General features: G+C 47.7%; 1 protein-coding gene across 6 annotated transcripts in view; it reads left to right on the top strand.

Moving 5' to 3' along the window:
• Positions 1-24,156, top strand: part of YLPM1 (YLP motif containing 1) — a 1,323,976-nt gene that overhangs the window by 439,833 nt on the left and 859,987 nt on the right. For all 6 annotated transcript variants that reach the window (XR_013600905.1, XR_013600906.1, XR_013600907.1 and 3 more), the window contains exon 9: positions 17,810-17,943. Coding sequence is in view for 3 of the 6 variants with exons in the window: in XM_078659897.1 (XP_078516023.1) it covers positions 17,810-17,943 (134 nt within the window). In the remaining 3 variants the exon portion in view is untranslated. The remainder of the gene's footprint in view (positions 1-17,809; positions 17,944-24,156) is intronic.

Genomic DNA, 24,156 nt, shown 5'->3' on the forward strand with positions numbered 1-24,156 from the left:
ATCACTACCCCCATATCGAAATCTTCATACTCCTGGAAGAGCTCTGCCCAGATGCCCTCTTTCTCAGACCTGGTGCAAGCCCTCTCTCAAGGGTACCAGATTCTGCGGAAGGACCGCTCGCAAGGGAAGGGGGGTGGCTTGGCAATTATTTGTAAAGACCATTATACCTGCCGCTGCTCCTCTGACCCAATTCCAGATTGCGAACGTCTGTTATTCTCTATTGACTTCTCCCCTAACAGCAGCTTCTCCGGGACACTAATTTATCGCCCACCCCGAACCTTAAAACAATTCCACAATGTTTTACCTTACATCGTTGCTGACTTAGCCACCAGTGCAGCCAATTACACTCTACTGGGGGACCTCAACATTCATTTTGACGATAACTTAGATCATCCCGCATCAGAATTGACAGCCAGTCTTTCCGCCCTACAATTAAAACAACTTGTTCTCTCTCCCACCCATTCCAAAGGTAATCTTCTTGACCCCGTCTTTAGTAACTGCACAAACCTCACGGTGGGCTCCCCTTCCCCGCTCCATTGGACCGATCATTTCCTGATCCCGATCATCTGGAACACCCATATCCCCCCTCTTTCAAACACAACCACACGAAAATCGCGCAACTGGTCAAAACTGCCTCTGGAGGACTGGATAACAGCTCTAGAGACCTCCAGACCCCCGAAAATTCAGGACCCCACCGTAGCCAACGAAAGCTATAACAACTGGATCTCAAACTCCCTGGACTCCACACTTCCTATACGCTGTACCAAATCCAAACGACATTTAAAAACTGCACCTTGGTACTCCCCCGAACTTCTGGAAAGGAAACGCCAGTGCAAAAAACTGGAAAGGAAGTGGCGATTAGACTACTCCCCCTCAAACAAAATCATTTATAGGGAAGCGATAAGGTCTTATAAAAACGAGATCAAAACCACACAATCCTCCTTCTACACGGAAAAAATCAGTGCAGCCTCTTCCAAGTCAAAAGAAATATATCAGATTGTTAAAACCCTTACTAAGCTCCCTCACAACTCTTCTCCCACTCATAACGCACAAAGCCATTTGAACGACCTGGCGGAATTCTTTTTTCAAAAAATTCAAAAGATTTACACCTCCTTTTCCCCCACCGACTCTGATCCCGACTGAACACTTATGTGCCTACCGGAACACGAGCGGCATTCTCCAAACACTCTGGAGAACTTCCCACCTCTGGATTCAGAGACGCTCTACCTCATTATGCAACAAGTAAAGTCCGGCTCCCCCTGTGACCCAGCACCCCCACGTACCTTGGTGCTTGCCACTAATAGTATCCTCCCTATCATTTTAGATGTGCTCAATGCTTCCCTCTCCACAGGAATCGTTCCAACTCCTTGGAAACAGGCAATGGTCAGAGCACTTATCAAGAAATCTGGACCCTAACAACCCCAGTAACTATTGCCCCATCTCGGGGGCGCTAGAGGGCGCCGAGCAAGATGGCCGCACGTAAGTGAGGATCCGCCGAGACCATCCAATATTCGTCCATTTATCCTCCACAACCCGAGTGCTGCACCCCATAAACGTGCTGCGCACCGCCCTCTGACTCTGGGGGTCTGCTGAGGTGCTTTTTGCCTGGCCGACAGCTGCTGAGACCTTCCCCGGGGCCGGACCGCCCTGCACGGGGATCGCGCCTGAGGAACATCGGCCCTCGCTCTGTGACTGCCCTGCTGTGAACCGGACTGGGGGACTACTCTGCCGCCTACGAGGAGTATCTGGATAGAGAGGCATCCGGCGCTGGTGATAGCGACGCTGGTGTGGACACCGCCGGGAGGCGCCTGGAACTTGGCCGATCGACCCGGCCCTACTGGTTGTGGTGAGTGGGGCGAGGTGCTACGCGAGCCCGGGGCTGCGGAGGCGGCGCAGGGCCGCGCGAGCTGTGGCCGGCGGGGGCACGGGGAGGGGGGCCTCCACAGCGACGGGGTGGCGGAGCAGAGATCCCCGGTTTAGCGGGGGGGGCTGAAAGTTTGCTCTACTCCGCATAAGCTTGGCGGCTGGGCATAGACTTTTTGGCGCGCTTTTCTTTTCACCAGGCGCCATTGTAATAACTGTCCCGGGCTGGGGACTGCTGAAGAATCACGAACATACTCCCTGGCTTGGGGCGCCTGGTGTGTAATTCAAGACTTCCCGGGACACCTTCCCTGCTATATCGCCTCTGTGATTCCGGACCCTCGGCAAGGGCGCTGCACTGGTCGCCACCATGGGCAGGACGGAAAGAAACCAGCCGAAGATCACGTTTGAGGCCAAGAAGACGGTGCTCATGTCTGCTCAGGAACCGCCTGATACTGAACAAGGGGGGGCAGCTGGGTGCACCCCGACTTTAGAGGCGACATTGGTGTCTATGCAAAAGACCCTACAGTCCATCGAAGGCACCATGGAATCTGTAAATCACCGCCTTGACCACATGGCGACTCAATTTGACCGCCAAAACGAACGGATGGGAGAGGTGGAGCAGAGAGTATCTGCCACGGAGGACGGCCTCGCCACAGTATCGACTAAGGTTTTCAATATGGAGAGGGTCTTGGCTGTTATACAGGCGAAGAATGAGGAGTTAGAAGGGAGGTCCAGAAGGAACAATATCCGCGTCACGGGCCTGGCAGAATCCACCAATGTTGGCCGGATGGAGGATTACATGGAACGTATGCTGATAGACATTTTTGGAGCGGATCAGTTGTCTCGAGTCTTCATAGTAGAGGGCGCCCATCGCTCACTGGCGAAACGACCAGCGCCGGGGGCAAAACCGCGTCCCATTGTGGCCCGGATCCTGAACTATAGAGATAGGGATACTATTTTACGCCTTGCAAGGGAGAAGGGATCTATTGAGTATCAAGGTAACAAACTTGAGTTTTATCCTGACTTTACTATGGCGGTGCAAACGGCACGTAAAGAGTTTGCCACAGTGAAACAGCTATTGCGCGCTGAAGACATCCAGTACGCCATGTTGTATCCTGCTCGCCTTCGGATAGGGCCTCCGTCCGACAATAAGATTTTTTCCTCCCCTAAGGCGGCCATGGACTACGCCAAAAAACAGAAAAAACGTAACAGAGAGCCGAATGGACTTCTGGACGGAGAGGAGGGTCAGCAGGAAGAGGTTGCCTAACTTATTACCTACAATCCACCGTGGGAGGGGCCCAACCATGTAGATCTGCACTGGCACTCTTTATCTGCTATTCTGTCCGTAGACACTGCCCATTCCTGAAGAGCCGTGTTATCTGTTCTGGCAAATGCCATCCCCGTACATGCTGACGTGGGGCATGCACACTGGCCCATGATATCAACTTTTGCTCAGTGTATAGAATATGCGTCCTTAGGAAAATGTCGGGGCTTGGCTCGATGGCTGTGTTCGGAATGGGACGTACACACACACTGTGCTATCTGCTTGTGACACTGTCCATATAAGTTGGCGCCTCTATTGTACCATGTGTGCATTCATAGAAGCCCTGTGGCATTGAATTGATATTTGGCTGATAATTGTTTTCACTGTGATTATGCAGAAGGGGTGCTGGGGTCGGGGTTGTTGGTTATGGAGAATGGTCTGCACTCTTGTTAGATCTCTGGCGGGAGCTGTGTGCCGCTGCGCCCCCGAATATGGGAGATCCCCACATACAGTTGTTTGCATTGTTGAGGGTTGTAAGGGGGGGGGGGGAAAGGGATGGCTTTGGCAGGTTGGGAATGCTGAAGTGGGTGGTGGGATGGAGGGGGGGTTTTTGGAGTTCGACGTGAGGTTGCTGTATTTCCTGGTCAATGGTTGGGGATTTGACATGACTGCAAGATGGGTGGAGTATTATTGGTATTTGTACGGATTTACTTGTGAAGATACTCATGTACTTTCTGGGTTGCGGGGTAATGGTTTCTGGGTTGTCGAGTGGGGGCGGGGTGATGTCTACTGGCTGCTGGGTTGCTTGAAGGTTTGGCAGTATGGAGAGGGGGGGTAAACTTACCTGTATTACTTGGAATGTGAGGGGACTTAATCGGCCGCAAAAGACTAGACAGATGCTTGCGTTCCTGAATAGGCATGGTGCTCAAGTGGTCTTTCTTCAGGAAACGCACCTTCGGGGTAGGGCAGCTGAAACTGTGGGTAAGCAGTGGGCGGGAGTTCGACTAGCTACGGCCTATTCCTCTTATGCATGTGGGGTGATGATCTTGATTAAAAAAAATTTGCCATTTGAAATACTCCACGAGGAGATTGACCAGGATGGTAGGTATATCATTGTGCAGGGTAAATTGTGCGGTACACTGGTCACCCTTCTTAATGTGTACGGACCGAATGTCGATGACCCTGAATTCTATGCTGCTCTGTGGAACAAAATTTATATACTTCCCCCGTCGGCTGTCCTCTGCGGAGGAGATTTGAATGTCACGTTGGATGTTGAATTGGACAAAAAACAGGATAGGCCCTGCGTGAGGAAGAAGGCTGCGGATGCGGTGTGTGAGGGTATGCATGGGCTGCAGTTGCTGGATGTCTGGAGATTGAGGCATCCGGGCAGAAGAGAGGGAACGTGTTACACGTCGGCGCATGATACGTGGTCGAGATTGGATTATTGGCTGGCAACTCGTGATGTGAGTGGATGGGTGTTGAGTGTGGAACATCTGCCTCGCACTATCTCGGATCATGCGCCTGTTCGACTGGTGCTGCAGTTGCCGACGCACGCGCCAGCTCCTTTTACTATTTGCAAAAGGATTTCTATCTTAACCGCAACTTTAATCCACACCAGCAGACCCCTAGACCTTGGGGTCGTTTCAATAAAAGGAACACAGTGGTTGGATTTACAGACTCGTCAGCTGATTCATCTGACAATTCGGATACAGGTGAAGGAACGAGTGGTAATCAACGCAACCCCTCTCATTTTTTATCCAGAGGCAACCCAGAACCCCAAAAGAGAGGCAAAGTGAAACAACAACAGAGATGGCAGAATCCCCCTGGGGAACGCCAGACGAGACACAAGTTTTACCAATGGTAACTCCTAACTGTGTCCACAACCTGATACCCATCTTTAATATTTCAAACCACGTACTCACTGAATGTGAGTCGTCACTCCTCCAAAGAGGACTATCTTTTGTCCCTGCTAAATACCCCAATTTCTTGGACCTACAATCTGAATTGATGATCTTTTTTCGTAAGTTAAGACTACGTTCCTATTTCGAACTCAATCCCTCTGAGCCTAAAACCACTGTCACACCTTTTAGACCACCTTCGACCTTCTCTCCGGCAGCCAGCATGATACCGAGAGAGATTGTTACATTTGAGAAGGTTATCCTAAAAGAGATCTGAGTTAGAGAAATCCCATCTATTCATACCTTTTAATATTACTATTGAAGAAAAGAATGCCATCTCAACCCTGAAGAATAACAACCAGCTCGTAGTCAAACCTGCTGATAAGGGTGGTGGGATTGTCCTACAAGACATTGGGAACTATAAAGATGAACTATTGCGTCAGGTTTCCAATACTTATCATTATTGCAGGTTACCCTGCAATCCTACCAAAGAACTACAGACTCTCATCAGGCAGTTGACGACTGATGCGATGTCAAAGGGCATTATCAGCCAACATGAATTTAATTTTCTCAACACCTCCAACCCCAGAATACCGGTGATATACACCTTACCGAAGATCCACAAAAGATTGGATAATCCCCCCGGTAGACCCATCGTCTCGGGCTGTGGTTCTGTTCTTGAACCACTGGGCCTCTGTCAACTATTTCCTAAGAGACTTTGTATCAACAACCCAGTGTTATATTAGGGATAGTATGCATATGATAAATATCATAGAAAACCATGCTTTTGACCCCAACACTGAGACTCTATGTACACTAGACGTCGAGTCTCTGTACACCAATATACCACAGAGGGACTCCTTGTTGGTGATGGAGAGCATTCTCAACACCCGACCCAGCCCCCATAGAGTTCCGACGATATTTATCATCCAACTCTTAGAAATCTGCCTCACTCAAAACTTCTTTATGTATGACTCACAGTACTACCAACAAGTACGTGGGACATCTATGGGAGCTGTCTTTGCTCCCACGCTGGCGATTCTTTACATGGACTGGCTAGAGACCAATACCATCCTGTGTCCCACGAATCCCTTTCATCAAGGTTTAAAAAATTGGAAGAGATACATAGACGAAATTTTTTTGATCTGGGCGGGCACTATCCCTGAACTAGATGGGCTCCTACACTGGCTGAACCATAATTGCAATGGTCTCACCTTCACAATTGCTCACAACCAAAGCAGCATTTCTTTCCTTGACTTGAATATTCAACATCATGAGGGCACCTTGTACACCTCCCTCTTCCGTAAACCTACGGAGAGAAACACACTGCTACGATATGACAGCTGTCACCCCAGGGCTCTGAGGGACAGTCTGCCATACTCTCAGTTCCTGAGACTGAGAAGAAATTGTTACAAAAAGGAAGACTATTTCTGTGAAGCTAACATACTATCGAGTAAACTGCGGTTTAGAGGATACCCCAGGCGCCTCATCAAGAATTCTATGAATAGAGCTTGGTACTGCCCACGGGAAACCCTCCTGGAACCAAAACCCAAAAAGACCACTGAGAAATTGGTTTGTGTAACAACATATTCCCCGGTCTCCAGTAGGGTGAGACAATGTGTCAAAAAGAACTGGCACATTTTAAACTCAGGTGTATTGAATTGGGACACTCCTTTGTTTGCCTTTAAGAAAAACAAAAATCTCAAGGACCAATTGGTTAGGGCTGCGTTACCATCCAGTAGAAATGTAACCCTTAATGACCATTGGCAATTACCTCCACTTCTTGGGCATGCCCGATGCGGGGCTTGCGTTGTATGTGAGTTTTCAATTGATGGCAAAGAATTTGTGTTTAACAATGCAAGAAATGCCCGGAAAACATTTACCAATTGTAACAGTCAGAATGTTGTGTATGCCATCTTCTGCCCATGCAACCTGATATACGTGGGCCAAACCAAGCAGAAGGTCAAACTGAGGATTTCCCAACACCGAAGCCGCATCAGGTGTAAAACACCCAACGCTCCTTTGGTGGAACATTTTGTGGAGAAAGGACACTCCGAGAATGACATCCACTGGACTGTTATTACACAAATCATCATCTCACCCAGGGGCGGTGATCTGACACGCCTCTTGAACAGAGAGGAACTGAAATGGATTTTAAAGACTGATAGTCTGAACTCGGGGCTCAACGTCCAAGATGAATGGACTGCCCTTATCTGATACTTCTGGTCTGTGGTCAGACCGGGTTTTAATACTTCAATTCATGATTGTGCCTGTACAACAATAATTGTGTGCCTCTCGGAAGTAATCATTATGTACTGGATGCTGGTGTCATTCTACTGTTAAAATGCATTAAATGTATGTCTGTTGTATTATTCCCTTCACAACACGAACCTTCTCTTAAACGCACCTGGTTCCTTAAGCATGTTTTCACCTCGTATCACTGCCCTCTTCACTACCACTGCCCTAAGATGGCACCCATGTGTGTCCGTCTTTTATTTTTATGCCTAGTCCTTTCACTATCCTAAGATGGCACCCATGTGTGTCCGTCTTCTATTTTTATGCCTAATCCTTGGACCAATCCGGTGTAAGTATATTAGACACTGGATACCTTGCGTGGTGGACGCCAGGAAATCATTCAAGCCGACTAATCCGGTAAGTGAATCCCTCCATCCTCCCTTCGGCATCGTGGCTAATTTTTTGCATAGTACTGATGCGTCCCCCTCTTTAATAGGTATCCTGGCCAGCCGACGGAATCCACATTGTCCGCGGCCCCCGCGACCCGATTCTGGTGAGTGGTTGTGCTCCGAGACAGAGCCTCCGCGGCTCTTCACTTTTAGCACTGCGCCTGTCTTGGTTCTGACCCCTTTTTACCCTTGCAGGGCTCTCGCGTGTATATCGCCGCCTAAGGAGCCAGCCTCTTTCTAATGAGGCTACTCGGTAAGCCTGGTTGCTACCCTTAACACAATCCGCGCCGGTTGCCCCTCCACGCCTCCTCACGTTTACACGCCTTACGCATCTGGAAATCGCCTTCACCCATCGTTACTAGTCCCTTCAATCTTGACTGCTAATATGAAAACCACATGCGCCGGTATCTCTCTCACGATTCTTCACGCCCACGCGTCTTGCTCGTAATCACTTTTACTCGTTGTCAGGCCAATCACTGCGGCATCTCGACGACACTCTCACTCTCATTATCAAGTCTCCATCATCCGGATCACAGTTATCAGTGCACATCACCAGCACTATAGTCCACGTGACTCAACTGACCGGTACCTCGTTGCTCACTGGTCGCACTTATGTCACCAAGTTACTGATTTTTTTGTCCATGTATATGTTTTGAATATCTTCTTTCTCTCCCCCCTTTTAGGCATTTAGAGGCTTAATTAATCTAAGGCTTTTCATTGTATTTGTCCTGATGATGGTCCCTGATACTTTATAGGGGTCCGAAACGCCGTCGACCTTTTATGCACTTGAACTGAATTGTGATTACTACTGAAATGTCTAGTGCATGTATGTTATACTCTGTACAATTGTACTGTTTATAGAGTAACGCTGTTTTGCCTTACAAAGCCCTTCTCTGCTGTCTACATCACCACTTGTACTCGCTCTGTTAGTACTGGACACAGGCTTGTTGTCCACTTTGGTTGATTGTTGGAAGGTATTTTCTATGTGACTTCAATACATAAATCCTGAGTAAAATCTCTGGAAGACCCCTGTCCGGCTGGACATGTCTGTCCTGAAAATATAGATTGACTCTGTCTATATTTTATTCTTTTTTATTGCTTTTGTTTGGGACCATTGTTGTTTTTCAAAAGCTCCTTTTACTTGGCGTCTCTCCCCTGGTGTATTGTCTGATCAGGTACTGCGTGAACGACTGCGTGAGATCATTGAGGAATTTTTCGCGAATAATGTGGGGTCGGTTGATACTATCGGCACAGTGTGGGAGGCCTTTAAGGTGACTGTGAGAGGAGCGTGTATTGGTCTCAGATCAGGGGTGCTAACGTCAATTAGGGGTTCCATGTCCAGACTGGAAAACGAATTGCTTGTCCTGGAACGCCGGCTGGAGGAATATTCGGAGGAAACATTTGGCTGACATTAGATCGAAAGTCACAGAATATAATGAGCTGGCGGAGCAGGAGGTGAAATTTTTGTCTAAACACGCTACAGCTAGATATTATGGTGAAGGGGGTAGGCCGGGAAAGGGGCTAGCGGACCGGGTGAGGGAACCTTGGGCGCACCACTGCACTGTGCAGGAGATTGAAGATGGTGGGGATGTAGTGACTAGCACGGATAGTATTCTAGCCTGCTTCACGAAACACTACTCACAACTATATGAGCACAGGGACACGGCAGATGAGGAGGACATAAATAGGTATTTTGAGGACATCGCTTTGGTGTGGTTGTCCAGGGGACAGCAGGAATTCCTTATGCATCGTGTCACTGAGGAGGAGTTCAGAGAGGCAATAGCTGCTCTCCCGAATGGCAAGGCGGCTGGCACGGACGGTCTGCCCTCTGAATTCTATAAAGAATATGCAGATTTGTTGATACCACACTTGGCGATGGTTCTAGAGGAGGCATTTGACTGCGGCCGGCTGCCAACGACAATGAGAGAGGCACTCCTAGTAGCGTTGCCAAAACCAGGAAAGCCCCTGAATAAATGCGATTCGTATCGCCCTCTCTCCCTCATGAATACTGATGTGAAAATAATAGCCAAGATATTAGCCACAAGATTGCGCTTACTCCTCCCGGTCATGGTACTGCCGGATCAGTCGGGATTTGTTCCTCTTCGGTCCACTACTCACAATCTGAGGGCACTATTTGCTGTGTTACACCTGCTTAAACCGGAACTGGCTGCGGTGGCGGTCATGCTGGACGCTGCCAAGGCCTTCGATTCAGTGGCATGGAAATATATGATGGCCGTCCTGCATCGAATGGGGGTGCCCTATTTTTTTTACGTCGCTAGTGACTCTCCTATATACAGAACCCATAGCGAGAGTGAGGGTCAATGGTCATGTCTCTTCCCCATTTCCGATTCAGAGAGGAACAAGGCAGGGATGCCCTCTCTCGCCCTTGCTTTTTGCTATTGTGATGGAGCCGCTGGCCTGTATATTACGGCAGAGGTATGCGGAAGCGGCGTTGAAGTTCCCTCTTAGGTCTTTAGCAGTATCCATGTATGCTGATGACATGGTCCTGTATATGCGAGAACCGGCAGTGCACCTAGAAAACATACTGAGAGAGTTCATCAGGTTTGGTCGCCACTCCGGTCTGACCATCAACTGGGATAAATCTGTTGTGCTGCCCCTCACGAACGCCACCCATCAGACACCCTTGGAATTCCCGTTGGAATGGGCGACGGAGTCGGTTAGATATCTGGGCGTCTGGGTGCACAGGGACTGCCAAGAAATTGTAAGGGCTAATTATGGAGTAGCCATCTCTAAGCTGGAGGATCAGGTGACGCGATGGACTCGTCTTCCTCTGACTCTAGCAGATCGGATATCTTTGATTAAAATGGTGGTCCTACCGAAATTCCTCTATCTATTTGTCAACATACCTGTCCCACTGAAATCACACTTCTTTGCAAGGCTGCGCTCCCTACTAATTACGCTCACCTGGGCTGGTAAGAAGCCGCGTGTAACGTGGGAGGTATTGACCAAACCATACGAGCTGGGGGGCTTCGCTGTACCAGACATGAAGCTATATTATCTATGTGCACAGGCGCATTTCACGACATACTGGATGTGTGCCCCTCCGTATACCCGCATGTGGCGCTCGAGGCCAGCGCTGTTCAGCCGCGTCCCCTGAGGGCCATGATAGTTAATGACCATTCGGTGTTTGATAAGGGAGAGATTGACACGGTGAAATCCACGGCGACCGCCTGGAGGGAACTAGGCAGACGGGCAGCCAGGTTGCCATTATATGCGCCTGCTATGCCGCTTCTCTATCACTCAGAAATTTCGGTGTCGGGCGAGATTGGAGGGCTGCAGGTTCTGTGGGAAGCTGGGCTACAAAATATGGGGGACCTCTTTCCTGGGGCCACGTTTCTCTCGTTACAGGCTATGACAGCCCGCTCATCTAACGTGGCTATGTCTACCTTTACATACGTTAGGCTTCGGGCTGCTGTTTATGCTCTATATCTTACATGCCCGGAGGAACCATTGACGCTCGGGACCTTACAATTGCTTTACACCACTACGGACAGGGCTAAGTTGCTTTCTAAACTGTATCGGGCGGCGCAGGAAGATGAGGGGGGTGGCGCGGTACTAGCCAGGGCTCGATGGGACAGGAGCCTTCCAGAACCACTGAGTGATGATGAATGTACTGAATGTTGTACTATGACTGGGGGATACGTGGTTAACGGCAATTTTTTTGCCTTCTTCATTATAAGTATGTGCATCAGTGGTACTATACACCGGTACAGTTGGTGCGGTATGGCCTTCGAACGACTGCTCAATGTGTACGATGTGGTGAGGATGACGCTGACTTTGTGCACCTGGCCTGGAGATGTTCGCGTGTGTATGACTTCTGGAGGGCGGTGACGACGGCGCTCACTGTCATGACATCGACCGATGTTGCGTTAGATGTGCGCCTATGCCTACTGGGAATAGCCTCCGGTGTATCGGCTAAGTCGAGACGTTTTGTTGTACTGGCACTCCAATTAGCTAAGCGAAGAGTGGCTATGGGGTGGGGGGGAGGAGAGCGCCAGATGTGCAATTGTGGCTGACTGACATGGCTTATTGCAGAGATCAGCTGAATTGTTACTATGAGGGGCTACCAGCGACTGCACGACCGCAGGATATCTGGGCTCCATACACGCAATATATGCTTTCCTTGGGTGACACTGATAGCGACAGTAGTGTGAATGCCGGATTATCGGACGGAAGAGGTGAACCTGCATGAGTGCTACCTGTGAAAAAGGATGTTGTAGGTCGTGCTTACCATGAGTAGACCTCGGCCCTACATACGGGGTCCACATGGACCATGAGAGACGGGTGAGGTCCGGAAGCCATTTGTTTACCCGCTACCTTATGTACCAAGATGAGAGTAATTATCAATGTCTACATACCCTGTTTATTAACCTCCTTGCAACGTGGGGGTTGTGAGACTCTTTGATGTTATACCTACAAGATTTGGAATGCTCACCAGGACCAGGACCGGGATTGTATGGGTGGGAGTTGGGGATTGATGTTGCTTGAGTTTGGTTCAAAAGAAAAAACTGTAAAATGAGACCGAGATACCATAAGGGCGATACGGCCACAGACTTTTGGTGTTTGTTGAACATTGCAAGTGGATGTCTTGATGCGTCATCATGTGCTATGTCTATCCATGCTGTGTAATTCCGCTAATGATGACTATCTCTGAGTTCAACATCCTTGGCTGGTACACTGATTGCGGCCGGCCCTAACAGTGGGTTGTAGGCACACCGCTGTGTATGTGTATAATGTGCAATACAGGTCTTACAAAAAAAAAAAAAAAAAAAACTATTGCCCCATCTCTCTGCTTCCCTGGGTGAGTAAAATCTTGGAGAAACTTGTCAATAAGATCTTGACTGAGTTTCTCGAGACTAACCACCTACTCGATCCATCTCAGACGGGTTTCCGCCCCAAGCATGGGATGGAGACCGCTTTGGTTGCTGTGACAGAAGAAGCAAGGGGGATCTTGGATCGGGGAGGATCGGTGGCAGTCATCCTCCTCGATCTAAGAGCCGCCTTTGACACGGTGAACCACAGAATACTATTACATCGACTCCTCAGTCTCGGAGTTTCAGGGACAGCTATTGCTTGCCTTCAATCCTTTCTGGGCAACCGGTCATTTCAAGTCTTCGAGGGTGACACCATCTCCGCCAGCAAGCCCCTGGGCTGTGGGGTGCCGCAGGGCTCTTCTTTGAACCCGACACTATTTAATGTGTATATGAGCCCACTAGCTGAGATAGTTCGTCCGTTCGGGATAAAGATCATAACATATGCCGACTGTAGGAGAGTAGGGTCTGCTATCCTATGGTCACCCCAAATTTTTGCTTTTTGCTTCACTGGTTTATGACTTAATGTGGCTGTGGGCCTGCTAATCAGACCCACAGCCTGCTGTTCTCTCTCTAAATTAATGCCAATGCACATTAGGTGCATTACGAAATTGGAACTGGTTCACCTTATTGGCCCCTGTAACAGTGTACCCCAGGTACCCAGGGCATAGGTGCTTCCAAGGCCTACCAGGGGCTGCAGCACGTATTGTGCCACCCCTGGCCTGGCCTCCATATTTGACACAACTGGCTGATCACTCAGCTGGGGTAAGTCGGTGTAATCACCCCTTACTTAGGTATAGTATGCCTATATCTAACCCAAAATGGATACATATGTTCCTATCAGCCACTCCTATGGAAGGCCTCTTCAATCCTGGAGGCAGAGTGCTTGGAAATATGCGAGATGGTGCTCTGGCATGAGCTGAGCCTGTCTGCAGCTTTCGGAACCAAGTCCTTTAGCTGTTCCATGATACTGCCATACCATACACTCTTAAGTGCATTATGAACCTTGCGGTTAAATGCTATCTTTGGTTTGGCTTCATCAAAACATGTCGAGTAAGGTGTAATACGAATTGGAATACTACCCCCTCGCCAGTTCTGGCGACGGGGGTAGCATTCCACCCTTCTAGGGGGACACGACATGTACATAACCTGAAACCCGGGTAAAGTTAAACATGAGCCTCAGCATCACAAAATGGATGCTGCCACCACAGACATAAGTCTGACCTCCTGCTGCTGGGAGTCCTTCCAGCGAGGGAGGCTTGGACAAAGGGTTTCCTGCCTTGGGAGGTGCTAGCACTACCCCAGACAGGATTTTGTGTATTGGGTAGGACAGGGCTGAATAGAATCAGACATGCCTGGGGCACACAAGGTGTCCCTGTGCATATGCCAGTTCAAACCGGTGCTGGGGCTCTCCAGCCCCAGTCTTGGCGCGAAGCTGGACAAAGGAAAGGGGGTGTAACCACCCCCCTTCCTGGTCCCACCTAGAGGAGGGACCTAGCAGGTAATCCGGCCCCTAGATTTGGAATAAGAGTAGGAGCTGTGTCCCAAGACTTCAGATCATCCTGAACTCGACTTGAAACTAAGAAGAAAACTGGACTTCGACATTCTGCTGCACAGAAGACTGAAGAGAATCTCCCTTGTGGCCAAGGAGTGACCACCCTGTGAATACAGGCACCAACCAGCAACTCGACGTCTGCTTTGCCGCCGCCTCCTGCCGGAGCCAGAGCCCGACGAGACCCAGACTCCCAGACATCTCAGAGCCTGATCCACAGTCCCTGCAAAGAAGAGACCCGTGGAGGTACCAAGAGACGTGGGACCGGCCATCTCGAAAGACCCCCGAGAAGCTGACTGCGCAGCACCCGAGGCACCCTCGACGCTGTGCTTTGGGGTTTGAGAAGCCCCACCACCGAGCAGCATTTGCACCGAAGATCAGCCCCCCGGCATCTCCACGATCTGCGTGGGGTCCTTTTTCACTTTGCCACTCGACGCGCCATCCCGGCCACTTGCCACGTGGCTAGCGGCCATCTTGGCGACGAAATCTACAAACTACACCACTGGTCTGGTTGCTCCATACTGGCCCTTGCTCCCCTGAAAAGGAGCACCCGCTCTGACCTTGCTGGTCCGAGTGATAAGCTTTTTCCACTTCCTGCGTGGCTTGCATTAGCCAAGGCCTGTTTGCTCCGATCAAGTTGCCGACACCGCCATCAGCTAGAGCCTTCGTGGGACTGCTCGTGATCGACTCTTGGACGTCCTTGACCTCTTCGTGTCCACGTGGCTGCGGAGACAAGCTGCACCTCTTCACCTGTTTGCACCCGACATCGCCTGGTTCCATCCCGGTTCCATGGTAGTCACTGGCTAGTGACTTTGAACATTGTCCCCTCTGCTTTCAGGTCTTCACATCTTCAGATCCATCCTTGGATCCACCGGAACTCTCCTCGATGACCCGCCTGCAGCATCTTCATCTCCAGGCACCATCGACCTGCGTGACGAAACCCGGCACGACTTGGCACCTGTGCACCCGCTTCCTGTGGGTGAGGTAACTCGGCAACGCCGGTGTTCATACACTGGTACACACCTCTAGTGCCTAGCTCTAAAGTTTCATCCCTCTAGGTTCATCGGAAGGTTCCTTAAACACCAACTTTGTAACTTTTACGCACCATTGACTTAACATTGGTGCATGCGTGCACTTTAAGCACTGCACATGAGTCCCGCGGGCCTTTCCCGACTTCATCACTGCTAGTCCCGAATAGCTCCAGCGATTCCCCAGGCCCTAGGCCTCTTTCCTTTCCCATTGGTGGTTCTTATACCACTATTTTAGTATATGGTTTAAGTGGCCCCTAGGGCTCATCCATATTGTGCAACCTTTGTGTATTTAAACTGTGTTTTGTTTTAACGCATTTGCTTCTGTGCTCATAAAGAGTATAGGGGATATTTGTAGTAAATAAATATATATATATTTTCAATATATACCTGTGTGGTGTCCTTTCATTTGGTATTCAAGGGGATTGTGTATGGTAAAACAGCTTGCTTCACATGCCTTTGCAGAGTTTAGCCTAAGACTGCTTTGTCCACGCTACTAGGATAGCTGGTCTATAAGGTTGACTTGCAACCAATCATCATAGGGGTTGCTTGGCATGGTACAAGGTGATCACTAGAACTAGTGAGCATCATATACCAGGCTAACTTCTCACACCGACGACACTCAGCTAGTGGTATCTCTCAACCAGCTCGATTCTCATAATGCACAGGCTAACCTAAGGGGTTGCTTAGAAGAAGTCAACAGCTGGATGACCTCCTCTTGCCTGAAACTGAATGGAGACAAGTCAGAGCTGTTGCTCCTCGGCAGCTCCCCTGCCTCCTCGATCAATTCATTCTGGCCTGTCTGCCTTGGCCCCACTCCTACACCTAAGGACACAATAAAAAGCCTCGGTATCTGGCTGGACAAATAACACAGCTTCAATTGTCAGGCAACCAAACTTTCACCTACCTGCTTTGGGATTTTCAGGCTCATTCGGAAGATTCTCCCCCTGTAGCCCTTTGGGATTGTAGTCCAAGGCCTAATTCAGTCCCGCCTGGATTCTGGTAATGCCCTCTACTTAGGAGCCCCTGAAAACACCCTACGAAAGCTCCAGATAATACAAAACTGTGCAGCACGTAATCTGCTGCAGCTTCCCTGTCGTCTCTCAGTTAAATCCGGCCTCAGAAGTCTTCACTGGCTTCTGGTCAGAGAGAGAATCAATTTCAAGACCCTCTGTTTTTCCCACCAAGCGTTCTGGAGAACAGTTGATTTGGAAGGCAGAAACTACTTTAGGTAGAAATTTAGGATTAGTGCTCAGAACCACTTTGTTTTGGTGTACTTGTAAAAATGGTTCTTTTATGGTTGTTACTGAATTGGACAGGCTTGTTAGGGCAGCATGAAGAAAAACCCTTGAATCTAGTCATTGAATATCATACTTTGGCAGCTATCATCTTAGAATTTAGTCATTTGCAACTTCCTAAATTGTATGGACATTGTTTAAGGAGTTGGATAGTTAACTACTAGAGCATGTAATGCAACAAAGGGGAAATGTTTCGCAAAATGCTTTGCTGCACTGTGATACTCTCCTGTCACCTTGTTCGTGATCTAATGCTTCTCTAAGAAATGTCAGCCTTGGCTTATGAGTCTTAAAGATGTAATTTGCCAACAGTTGGAAGTTGTTTGCAAATCAGACCGCATTGTAGGATACCTATTATACCTTTTGTTGATGGTCGTAAAAGAATAATCCTACAAGGACAATTGACAGGGCTCAATCGGGACTTAAATATCGTTCTTAGTCTATTTATGGGGATTCTTTCAAACACTTAGTCATGCCTACTGCACAAGTTGATATGGGAGGTGGTATTGTATCTATAACATTTTATAGTCTGCGAGTTAAATGCATTATCCGTGAAGAATCTTAGTTTAAAGTACATAAAGATGTCGTTTTTAAAACACTCATTTAAGTATCTCCATTGCGTACCAATCAGTCCTTTGAGAGACCTTTAGTTTTTAAGTATTTAAAGAACAAAACATTCTTCAGTGTATGCAACATGCATCGTTCTCTTTCAAGAAAATGAGCTCAATTACTTATTTTGGAAGCAGGCTATTAACTTACATTTGTTGGGCAGCAACATGGTCATACTTCCACACATTCACAGTACACTATTGTATGAATATAGAGGTTGCAAAGGAGCGACGTGTTGGTAAGATAGTTATTAAAGATTTTAGCTAATCTGCCCTAGCTTTTTGCCAGCCACTGCATTGGAAGAGGACTGTTAGAAAACATCACTTAACTTTATTAGTTTTCAGCTTGTTGTACAGCAGATTCACATATCGCTCAGCACACCAGGGGGAAAGAAAGAACTGATATATGAAGTTTTTGTTTTACCCATTCTGAAAGAGTTGGTCCCTGTGTATTAATTTCAAACTTAAGTAATAGGCACACCTCGTACAAGTGAAGAAAAGGAAGTTGCAATTTTTCTAAATCCAACATTAGGCGAGTGCACAGCAGGTTTTAATACTCAAAATGCAATCAATTTTGCTGGTACTTATTGGTTTGTTTTCCTTATTCTGGTAAGTGACTTGGGCTACTTATTTTACAACACCTGAGTTATCTAACATGGCAGAAAGCTTTTTTGAAGTTGGGCGGAGAGGTATGTGCATAGGTTCATGGTGCGGTGAAACGTTAAATTTTGAAGAGAAAAAATGCTGAAATTGGTTTAAGGCCTTACTCCTTTCTACTGTTTCAGGGCGACCCCATCCTCTAGAGCGGCACCTTATAGAGAGATCAAAGAACCTTCATCGTCGCGACGCGATGGCTTTCAAAGATCGGGATATGACCGAAAACCTGAACGCCCTGCATTTGATCAACCCGCATTTGCAGGTAAACTTTTTCCAAATAGGGAATTTTTTTGTGTAGCCTGTGCCGATTATTTTCAACAATTGTAGATTTTGCGATGTGTCTTTAAGAATGTACGTCTTTATTTATTTTTTCACCTTAATTGCTTGAGGTAACATCATTGACGTTTAAAAAAAAATTTCAGACAAGTAGTGACCTTGACAGCAAAACACATCAGAACGCTATTAAATGAGTGTTTTAAAGCGCAAATCTCTTGTAGAGGTACATGCTCTGTGAGAGACTAGTGGTTGGGTCAGGAAAAGTCCTTGGTTTTTTTTTGTGTCCGAGTGTAATCTTCGTCTTCCATAGGAGTAGTGTAAGCTCAGTTTCCCCAGTACGCATTTGCCAGTTTGAGATGCTATTTTGTGGTGTTGGGTTCCTAAGCACCTACAAGAGTATTGGGTCAGCTAATGTCAAAAGCACTGAAAATGGATAGTGATAAATGTCTGCAAAAAAGAAAAAAAATTGGTCTCTGCTCCTGAATGAGATATTCATTCACAACACTGGTATGCGGAAAAAGCAGAGTTGAAGACCCACAGAGGTTTTTTCTAACTGACTTTTTACCAAAGGATGGGGTTGGGGAGAGGGGACATAATACATTTAGCTGATGGCCAGCTGTCATCCCAAGGTTTCTTCATCACACCTGGTAACAAAACGCTGGATGACATTTCCTTTAGATTCTCTCAAGAGTCACCACAAGCTGGGACGAAGGGACTTACACAAAGCTTGTAACCTATGCCTGCCAAATAAATATTTTCCATAGAGTCTAAGACTTGTGAAATGTATGGAAAAATCAATATTGGCTACAGTATGTCCTAGTCTCTTGTGAGACTTAATCTTGGTTCCCCATGTGATATTGCTCAACCTCTGAATCCAACAGGTTGATCCTTAGTTCCAGTTCAACTGACGCAAACAGGTCTCACTAGACTAAATGCAGCTTCCTGAATAAAGGTTCAAGTATGCAGATTTGGTTTGATGAGTGTCACTACTACAGAATGCAAGTGTTAAAGCGCTCTATCTCTGTGCACAAACAGCTTTATATGCATGTGAAGAACTACCCTTTGGCACTGCCCAACCTCCTTATAAATTGGCCTCTCATGTCTGTCTGGTTGAGACACAAACCCTTATCAAGAAATGCACCAAATCTGCAGAAGTTGCAGAAAATTATTCCAAGAGTATGTTTATTATGCTCTTTTTGTGGCAGATTTGGAAGGTCATTTCAGGCTTTAGAAGTGAAGTAGGAGAAGGCACTACTTCCAGATCTGGTTCTGCATATACAGGGGGTGTTTTACAGTCAGACTGAGCAGAGGTCTCTGGTAGGTTTGTGGAAGTTTGTGGTTTTTGAAATACTTGGGGCTAATATTGTATACAGCTCTGTGTGTGTGTGTGTGTGTGTGAGAAGAGTTTGAAGAGTGCTCATTTGGGGTTTGGGAGCCAGTGGAGCTCTTTGAGGTACTGGATGATGTGAATTGAGTTTGATCCTAGCTGCAGACTTATCCAGTATTGGGGTATCTTTCATAGATTCACATGCCTGAATCATTCCCCGTCCCTGAGGCGGGAGTCCCACTGTATATAAAATAGCAGTGCCAAAGGTAATTTACAGTAGAAGGCCCTAAGGGAAAAGACCTGAGGCCCATATCTTAGCAGCCTATCTATCTCATTATGCTAAAAGCACCAAATGTTTGGTACAACCAATCACCTATCCGCACCCTCTAGAACACTCTGTGCAGAGCCAGTTCTCCTCAGATTTTCACCGCTCTTTGTGTGGAAGGGAGTCTTCCTGAGTGCCAGCTCAGTTTTTTCTTCAAGATGTCTGATAAGGCCTTGTTCAAGCCCTGCAGAACCTGCAAGAAGAAAAAAGTCCATGTTGATGATCAACATAGGGACTGTAACTACTGCCTCTACACTAAGCATGAGGCAAAAGATTGTAAAATATGCCGCACCTTCCCTTCTAAGACTCTTAGGGATAGGGAGGCAAGAGTCCTGTTGTGGCTTAAATCCTCCTCATCTGAAGAGGATGACAGAGCCTCAACGTCCAGCAAGAGAGCCAGATCTCAGGATAGTTCTTCTAGTGAGGGGAGAAAACATCTAAAATCCTCCCACTCTACTTCTGGAGCTTCTCAGAAGTCTCCTCCTATGTCTTCTGGGCCTTCAAAGTCTCCAAAGACTTCTGCTCTCAAGGACTCTCACAAACAATCTTCAAAAACATTGAGTAAAAGCCTTTCAAAATCTCTGGCTCGTCAACAGTTTCTATCACCTCTTCTGCTCCTTCGTCGACTGAGACTATCTACACTTCGTCCATCACATCTATTCTGTCAACGAGGATTGCTGTGACTTCTAAGAAGACTGTCGTCGATGACTCGTCGACGATAACTCCATCGACGAAGTCTTCATCGAAGCATACGTCGACGAAAGCTCCGTTGACGAAGCCTGCATCGTCGACGAGAGATGTCCCGTCGATGAGGAAACAGGTACCTTCTACGCAGTCGACGACTGCCTCACCGACAACTGTCCCGTCGACGAAAAGCTCTAGTCTGTCGACCAGCATACCATCGACGTCGACCCCATCGACGACTATTCCGTCGATGATGATTCCGTCTACAATGTTCTTACCGGCTACAGCTAAGGCTTTAGTTGCAGCTCCAACTTACTCAACTCCTGTTCCAGCTAGGAGTTTACAACTGAAGACATATCAAAGACATGAATAGTGTACAATTTCACCTCTTACTCCGGCGCATCTTTTAGAAACCTATGCGCAAGAAGAGGATGAAGGGCCATTTGGAATAGCTCATCATCCTTCCGAGCTCCATATAAAGTGTCAAGAGGAAGAGGAGGAGGAAGATGATTACAGTGAGCATTATTACGAGGAGGACATTGTGGTTCCACACCATAAGGTGTACCATAGGCAAGTTCATCAGTCCGACACCAGCATCTGCCTCCTAATCTGATCCAGGATTTACAAGCCGTGCTCGCAGATGATAGACCATGCTTTCCACCACAGCAGGTCACCCCACTGCCTCCTCCTGGGGCAGTTCCAGATCCTCTGCCTGTACCTGAGGCTCCAATACCAATGCCTCCGACTACAGAACCTTCTGAGGAATGTCAACATTCGCACCCTCCTCAAGATACAGATACATCCTCTGAAGAGGAGGCTGAAGAAGGAGAATTACAAGAGAAACCTCATGTAGATCCATGGTATTCATATATTATTCCTATGCCTTCGCCACCGATCCCCCAGCCATCAGATTCGCCTCCAGAAGATATTGGGGGTTTCCACAATCTTATGCAGAGGGCTGCTGTCAGATTTCAACTTCCTGTTACCGTGGAAACCACAGAATGTTTCCTACATGACTTTAGGTAGAATCTAGAAAGTTCACCAGAGCCATACCCATAATTGATTACATATGGAATGAAGCCATCAAGATCACGAAGAACCCTGCATCCGTGCCTGCTGTGCTTCCACGGATAGATAAGAAATATTGGGCTCCAGCGAATAGCCCATCTTGTCTCATTGGTCATTCTAGACCAGATTCGGTCATCTCCCAGGCAGCCCAGCAAAGGTCCAAGAATCCGGCAACACCGATCACTACACCACCGGATAAGGAGGGGCGTCGATTAGACCTCATTGGGAAAAAAAATGTGGTCAGATATGGCTGGATTGATTGACCTCATTCCTGAAGACAGAAGGCAGGAAGCACGGAAGATCTTACAACAGCAACAATCTAGTGATTAAGGCAAAGATGCTTGCACCACTATTAGAGTACTACAATTAAGTCCATACAGCAGGTGCTAGAACCAGGAATGTAATCCCTATACAATTCTAAGCAGGAAATAGAGAAACTCTACTCCCTTAACACACACCTGATTTTTGGTCTGCACCCTTCAAAATTCAATTCCTCATTACGAGTCACACACAAATGTTTTATAATAGCAGTTCTTAGTAATCACAAAGTATTAGATTTGTTTTCCCAAAGAGACAGCAAACGATAACTTCACTTCAAATTTATTTCTTTATTCAGTTTTCTTAAAATTCCATAAAGCCAGATAGTACGGAAGTTCTTGTTGGACGGTGAGCGTGCTGCATCAGAAACAATAGACTGCGCACTGGACATTGTAAATACGAACTTTAGACAGCTAGCTGGAGCTGCAGTTCTTAGGCGCCAAGATTGGCTTAAAGCCACCACCTTCAGACCTGAAGTCCAGACGAAGATCTTGGACATGGCTTACGATGGAGAATCGGTGTTTGGCAAACATATCGATGAGGGCCTACAAGCAATCAAGACCGATACGGACACGGCAAGATCTTTGGGTTCCCTACAATATAAACGTGGAACATTCAGAGGCGCTAAGGGCGTGGTTATTCCTCTAGAGGAGGTTACCATCAGCAGAACAGGCAGTACCAGCCCCAATATAGGCAGAACTATCAGTCATCATATTGCCAATCCAATATGGCTGTTTTCTCTCACCAGGGAGGTCGAAAGCGATCCCAGAATCGAGGGTGAGACTCTTACAGGAAGCAGTGAGCTCTGCAGGGTGCCATTCACACCTTTTCCCCTTCTTGTGGGTGCAAAGATTTCAACATTTGTGGACAGATGGTGAGAAATCACCTCTGTTCAATGGGTTCTGGACCTAGTGGAAAACGGTCATACCCTAAAATTTGTCACCAAGCCGCCTACCGCTCCGCCCAGGGGAACCCCTCCCCCTCGTCTTCACTTATTGTTCAAAGAAGCTTGCTTAATGCTCCTCAAGAACGACATTGAGGAGGACCCAGTACATCAGAGACTGACAGGTTTCTATTCTCGTTTTTTCTTAATCAAAAAGAAATCAGGACAATGGCGACCGATCTTGGATCTTCGCAACCTGAACAGATTCCTCAAAAAACAAGGATTTCGCATGGTCACACTCTGAGATCTTAGTTTGCCCAAACGAGGGAGATTTTCTGGCTTCTCTGGACATGGAAGACGCCAACTTTCACATCACATCCCAATCCATCCCAAACATCGCAAGTATCTCCGCTTCACTGTGGGTGGCGCCCACTATCAGTTCAAAGTGCTCCAGTTTGAGCTGAAATCTGCCCCAAGGATCTTCACGAAAAGCCTAGCTCCTGTGGCGGCAGCACTGCGATCCTGGGGAATCCAAGTATTCCCGTACTTGGACGATTGACTAATCAAAGGTCCTTCAGAGCAATCGGTCAGGACTTCCATTGCAACGTGCCGACATCTCTGAAAGTCTCTAGGGCTGACTGTGAACAAAAGCAAATCCCAGTTAAGTCCGATGCAAATTCTTCCTTTTCTTGGGGCTTGTCTGGACACGGTCCAGTGCAAAGCATTCTTATCACAAGAAAGACCACTTCGTCTTCAGAAGCTAGCACTTCGAATCTCAAAAAGAAAGTTCTTTTCGGTCCGCATGTTCGCCTTACTCCTGGGGATGTGCTCTTCGGCCATAAACCTCGTCCCTTTGGCAAGACTCAAAATGAGACCTCTACCAGAAGAACTGCACCTTCAGTGGCAACAAGCTGTAGGTTCCTTCAATGACATCATCAAGGTCACACCGCACATGGTAAACACTCTCTGCTGGTGGACACAAAGAATCAACTTGGAAAAAGGACTGACGTTCCTGCAAGAGGTTCCGGATTTTGTTCTGACCACAGATGCCTCCATGGAAGGATGGGGTGGTCATCTCCAAGATTTGCAGATACAAGGCAAATGGTCTCAACAGTACAAACAACAACACATCAACAATCTAGAATTGCAAGCATTTTTTCTATCCCTGCAAGCGTTCCTGCCAAGGATTGCGGGCTCGTCAGTGCTGGTTCGGACAGACAATACCACCAGCATGTTTTATGTAAACAAGCAAGGAGGGACCAGATCTGCAACTCTGTCAAGAGAGGCTCAAGAGTTATGGGAATGGTTGACGCTACAAAACATAACGCTCAGGGCGGAGCATGTCAGAGGCCTCAACACCCTCCTGGTGGACACACTCAGCAGGTCCCTATCAGACTGTCACGAGTGGGAACTAGAACACACTCAAGTGAGCAGGATATTCTCAACTTTGGGCAAACCGATGTTGGGCTTGTTTGCAACGAAACACAACAAGAAATGCCGATATTACGCCAGCAGATATCCGCATAAGGGGTCAAGAGGGAATGCCCTGTCCATGAGATGGTCAGGGATTTGTGCCTACGCTTTTCTCCCCCAA

This window comes from Lissotriton helveticus, chromosome 9 (assembly GCF_964261635.1).
Source record: "Lissotriton helveticus chromosome 9, aLisHel1.1, whole genome shotgun sequence".
NCBI lineage: Eukaryota > Metazoa > Chordata > Amphibia > Caudata > Salamandridae > Lissotriton > Lissotriton helveticus.